The sequence below is a fragment of the Lipotes vexillifer genome, unplaced genomic scaffold, assembly GCF_000442215.2.
Source record: "Lipotes vexillifer unplaced genomic scaffold, Lipotes_vexillifer_v1.1 scaffold79, whole genome shotgun sequence".
NCBI lineage: Eukaryota > Metazoa > Chordata > Mammalia > Artiodactyla > Lipotidae > Lipotes > Lipotes vexillifer.
In genome coordinates, this window is record NW_006775678.1 from 3,152,537 (window position 1) to 3,158,458 (window position 5,922).

A 5,922-nucleotide genomic window follows, 5' to 3' on the forward strand; every position below is an offset into this window, starting at 1 on the left:
TAAAAGACTCATTTAACACAGAAGTCAATTTCCACTAATGTAGTCTTCGTATGGCATATGTGGTCTTCCAAAGCAGACCTATAAACACATGTATACATATATTAGCCTCTTCCTTAATAAGAACAACAGCAATGAGCCTACCTTCAAACATATCATCACTATTCTTATCCCTTAGGGAAAAAAATGAATATGAGAACCATTTTATTTACAATAATTGCAGACTGGTATTTCTGACAGAACTGATTTTCCCCTCACTTGTATAAACAGCTCTAATTGTGAAAAGAATAATATAACTATTGGATAACCCAGATTTTACTTCCTGAAAGTTTGGCAGGGGGTATTTTCCATGCATTCTGCCATGAGAAAGCAGGAATAAAGTGCTTTCCGATCAACTGTAGCTATCAAGTTATTTAACACAGAAGAGAGTTTACAGGCACGTCAGGCTTTGAAGTTTCAGGCGTGTCGGGGGGAATGTGAAAGGGGCACATGGACCACCAGAGCTTTCACAGGATCACCAAGGACTCCACAGGTCCTAGACATCCAAAAGCCACTTTTGTACATGTCCCGTGAAAGGGAAGAACGTGAGGGCTTTGCACTGGTGTATAGGAGGACAAAGTGGGCAGGAAAGAGATGAAAGCTGAGGCAACTGAACGGCCTACAAAATATTCATCACCAAGATTCCATAGGATGCCTTCTTTTTTCCTGAGCTCTTCAGATTACACCTGTAGGTAAAGATAGGAGGTTTGAATTGGCAAGGATGCATGTCTAGTTTGTAAGAGATGGGGGAATATAAGGGACAGTCTTAAAATTCCTCAAAATTTCCTCAAATCTCATTCTTTCCAGAAAATTTACCCAGTGGAAACAGGAGAGGAGACATTTGCACCCCCTCCACACACACAACACACACACGCACCTGCTCACTTAGAACCCAAAAACAAGATGCTAAAAGTAGACAGAGAAAATCATCAAAAATAATGCTTAGACAAAATGTCCACAAACGAAACACAGACATTAAAGGAAATACATTAGAGTATATATATTTGAGTTCTATCTTTGGTAAGTATGACCCAAAAAGGGAATTTTCTCTATTCTACAGAGTTTTCGAAGAGATAGTCCTTCGATGTTTCCTCATACAAAAAAAAAAAAGTTTGTTTATTACAGAATTGGGCTGGGCCAGATTTACTACCCAATAGTATTTATCATTGATGCAGAGATCTGTAAAATAATATATATACATTAGGCTCTTTCAGAATTTTGGTCCAAAAAGTGCCCACAAGATGTTTCAGGCTCAGCTTCATCATTTTTACAAATGACCCAGGTAATTGCTCCTTATGTGGCTGTTCAAATGTCCATTGACACCTTAAGCCATTTACGGAATACTTTCACCTACGTTATCCCACCAGATCCTCACGGTCATCCCGTGAAGTAGGTGGGAGAACTACCATTCACTGCCTAACAGATGAGGAACAAAAATTCATAGAAGTGAACAAGTCAGAGGTGATGAAGGCAGAACCAGGAGCCAAACTGTCTAGTGACCCTTAGTCTAGTGAACTTTGGGGAAACTACAGATAGGTCTGTGTCTCACAACATATGGAATTATTCCCATTGTGGTTACCAATCCCAGTACTCATTCTGGCAATACCTTTTTTTTTTTTTTTTTTTTGGTAATGCCCTTTAGTCCATCTTCTAGGTCCCTAAAACAGCATATCTAATTCTCACCAGTCTTTTTCAGTAATTCATCTCTGGGGTTAAGGTTCCTTTTTCCAGAATGTCTCCCCTTAGACAGGGATCAGAGAAACATGAGCTGGGTGTCTGTCGATCAGTCTAAAGAGAAAGGGAACAGCTAATACTTGGTGACCCCCCTTCTAGCAAACCATTGTTCTTTATTAACAAACACATCACTCCAAATAAGGCACAGGTGGCTTGCTTTTACTTGACAATCAATCTGCCTTTAGAGCTCTAACTGATAAGAGGCACAGCCTCCCATTCTGTTAAAAAAATTCTATAGCTTTTTCCTCTTTATCAGCTCTCACTGAAGTGACTTCTTATACAGAAATGAAACGGCATATTGTATGAAATGATTATATCTTTTTAATTCTTTTGTTCATTTCAATAGTATTTGAGAGGAAGCTAAAACGAGTTCTGATGATGACAGGTGGAAGGTGGTAATTGAGTTAGCAGCAATGCATTCATTTTAAACCACTTGTAGAAATGGAGCATTGCTTAGTTGCATAGGTCTGAAATCCCCAAATAAACACATTTGTTATGAGAAGATGACAGCAGTTCTCTACATTAACAGTGAAAGTATTAAGCCCACAGAAGACATTCTAGTTGTTTTGACAGAGTGGCTTGAGTGCTATGCCACCTCATTAAATCCAGCCAAAGTAAAGGAAGAAAAGGTTGATGAGGTCACAGCCCAGGAGTGAGGTCACCAGCTAATCTGACCTCATAGCAACACAAGAAGTTTGATGAAAAGGTGTCCCCAGGGTAGAAGTCAGAAGTCATCCCTTTGCCTAAATGAGTCTTTCAGCTCAGAAAAAAAAATTGTTGGCTAGACACTCTTAGCGTGCCCAGGGTAGCATGTGACTAATAGCACTTTAAAGTCTATTGTGAATGATATAATGATTAACTGACCTTTCACATCCTAGAAAGGTTACATTAGCAGCCACTTATCAGTGCTTCAGAGCTGAAGCAGTAGAGTGTGAAACTCGAATTCCACCATGAGCTCAGAGAATGATTAAAGTCAGAAGTGATCCATGGCTGCTTATAAATGAAGTCCAAGAGTCCCAATATTATCAATAACATGGAGCAGACAAAATATAATTGTGGGTGGCAAAAAAAATAGCTAGATTTTGCTTTTAGTTTTCTAATGAAAGCAGTTGGGCTAATGAAAATATTAGTTATTAGCTGTAAATTCTGGAAATGAATACTACTTTTAAGAATGTAGGAGACTGTCTTATAAATATTTCAAAGAGCACACTATTAATTCAAGCCAATCAATAACACAGCATACCCCTCTAGTTACGAGTGAGAAGAAATTTATTCACTAGTTTTATTTCTTTCTGAAATCCATATTTAAAGGTTTGGGATTGACTATGTCAACATAAGTTGTCTTCTTTTTATCAAAATATTATTTATTACTCAAACACTTCTAAAGCAGTGTTATGACTCTTTAATTTGTTGAGTAGAAAAAACGAATATTTACTAACATTTCTTGAAAACTTGCTATAAGCCCACAGGAAAGAATCTGACATCATCACACTGTGTTTTCCTTAACTTGACAGGAAGTCAACTTCAAGTAGACTGACTTGAATCAGGACCTCATTTGGGAAGTATAAGTGTTCAATAAACTGCATTACTTTTTTATTTGGAAAATACTCAAGTTCAGTGGCTTTATCATCCTGAACTTTACTTTCTGAAAACCTGGCAATCCCATGTGGACTTCTGGTAGAATGAGCAATGCAAAGAGCTGGCTTGGACTTGGCATGTCCTTGTACTTCTGGGGATTGATGGACCTTACAACCACTGTTCTCTCGGGCACACCAACACCGCCAGGCAAATTAGAAGCGTTCCTGTCAGACAAGCCACAGTCACACCCTCGGACAAAGAGGAGCTGGGTTTGGAACCAATTTTTTGTTCTGGAAGAATACACTGGAACTGACCCTTTGTATGTCGGCAAGGTAAGAACTGCCAAAGAAAAAGATAAATTATCAGAATATTGAATATTGACATTGAATAAGAATATGAATTGACTATGAAAGCTCAAATAGTCTAAGGCCTGAGAAGCATTTTAACTAGACGTATGTTACTTGACAGCTAGTTGAAATCTAATTTTTGCTCTGTCAGATACTGATAAGAAAGGAAAGATTTCTCTCCTTGTTCTTGCCTCTGTTCTGAGTGGGAAATACTAGGAATTGGATTTTTGCAGGAAAAGCCTTGGACCCTGTAAGAACCATTCAAGTCCCCCCAGAGGCAGCAGCAGCCTCAGGAATAACAGGATGGGGAAGAAATAAACTGGGAAATGCAAAGGGAGGAGTAGAGGGTTTTTTGCCCTTTTTTTTTTTTCAAAGCATTTCCACAGGTATTGCCTGAGGCCTAAATTTAATGGAAATAAAAAGAATAAAACATTCTTCATTTCAGAAGATCCTAGCTTGTGCTTCAGGATAGTTGGAGACAATCAATGAATATATTTATAAACTTTATACTCAAATTCCCTTGATTTATCTATCATCATTTCATTTTTAATCCGGGCTTTCTCCTGTGTTTACTTATTTTGGATGTTAATCGGAGACCATTTTGCAAAAGCAACCAAATGAGAGAAAATGGGAAACAAGGAACTAATAAGAAAATAAATAATTCATTCAAATAACAAACACTTGTTTAGCATAGAGGCTAAGAGTGTGGGTTTCAGAGTCAAACATATGTGGGTTCAAAACCCAGCTCTGTCAATTGCTTCCAGAGTGACTTCGGAGAACCATGTAATAAGAGAACCACAACTTCTCAAGAGCTGTCTACATAAGCTCTTTCCTCAACTCCCACCCACTTCTCAACCCAGTTATCTGACTTCTGCCCTCACTCTGCACTAAAGTTGTCTTTTCAATGCTCCTAAGGACCTCCCCACCACCAGACCCGATGGTTTCATTTTATGGAACCACCCAACAGCGGCCTTGGACACTGCTGCCCAGTCCCTCCTTCTTGACTCACATTCTTCTCTCAGCTTCATGACCTTCACAATCCCATTTTTCCTCCTTCCTTCTCAGCCTCTTTGCTGGTCCTCTCCCTCTGCCTGACCCCAACCACTGGTGGTCCTGTAAGCTTTGCCCTGGGTCTCTTCCCTATCCACACTCATTCCCTGGGTGGATTCGTCATCCCTATGGTTTTAACCCCCACCCCCAAACCAATGAATTCAAAACCTCCACCTCTGGCTCAGACCACTCGTCTGAGGTTCAGACTTACAAACCCTACCGCTCCACATTTATGACTCAAAGGCGTCCCACGTGTAGCATATCCGGTAAAGAATTCTCTAAGTCCACCCTGTTAAACTCTCTCACCACCATTATTTTTTTCACAGCTCTAATCACAACCTACAATATCTAATTTATTTGTTTGTTTATATGTGTATTGTCTGAAGCCCTAGACTAGACTATAAGCTCAATGAGGACGAGGACACTCCTCCCATTTTATCCACAAGGCCTAACACAGTACCTGTCACATAGGCAGTGTTCAAAAAGATACTTATGAAATGAGTACCTCATGGTGTAGTAAGGATTAAGTAATAAGCTAACACATGTAAAGTGCTTTAGCAGAGTACCAGGTCCAGAGTAAGATCTTAATAATCGTTACCCTGTAGTAGCTGTAGTCATCGTCGTCGTCGTCATTGTAGTAGCAGCAGCAGCAGCAGCAATAGTATAGGGAGTTCCTTATGTGAATTAAGCAGCTCAGTAATGCATACCTAATGCACCTGCAAATCTCTTGGCGTCAAAACCTGTGAATTTTCTTTGACTTCTGCCATTCCTTCTCTTCTTCCTTCATGCACAATCAGTCACCACATTCTGTCAATATCTCCTTGCCAGTTTCTCTTAGATTCACCTCATCCTCTCCACTCTCTGTGATCACTGTGGTCCCTCTGTTCTTCATGATTAGATTAACTAAGCAGGTGCTGTAGGGAGAATCTTCCCATTCCTCCCCCTATGACTCAGGACATTTACCTCCATGAAGCACCCTTTCCATCATGTCACTCTTTTGATTAAGAAAGCACTGTAGGGCTTCCCTGGTGGCACAGTGGTTGCGAGTCCACCTGCCGATGCAGGGGACATGCGTTCGTGCCCCGGTCCAGGAAGATCCCATGTGCCGCGGAGCGGCTGGGCCCGTGAGCCTGTGCTCCGCAACGGGAGAGGCCACAACAGTGAGAGGCCCACGTAC

At 40.4% G+C, this 5,922-nt stretch overlaps 1 protein-coding gene across 1 annotated transcript in view; it reads left to right on the plus strand.

Annotated features, from left to right (window-relative positions):
* Window positions 1-3,428: 3,428 nt before the first annotated feature.
* LOC103086041 (cadherin-20-like) overlaps window positions 3,429-5,922 on the plus strand; it is a 35,332-nt gene continuing 32,838 nt past the window's right edge. The window contains exon 1 of the mRNA XM_007450123.1: window positions 3,429-3,680. Coding sequence (XP_007450185.1) covers window positions 3,435-3,680 — 246 coding nt within the window. The 5' untranslated portion in view covers window positions 3,429-3,434. The remainder of the gene's footprint in view (window positions 3,681-5,922) is intronic.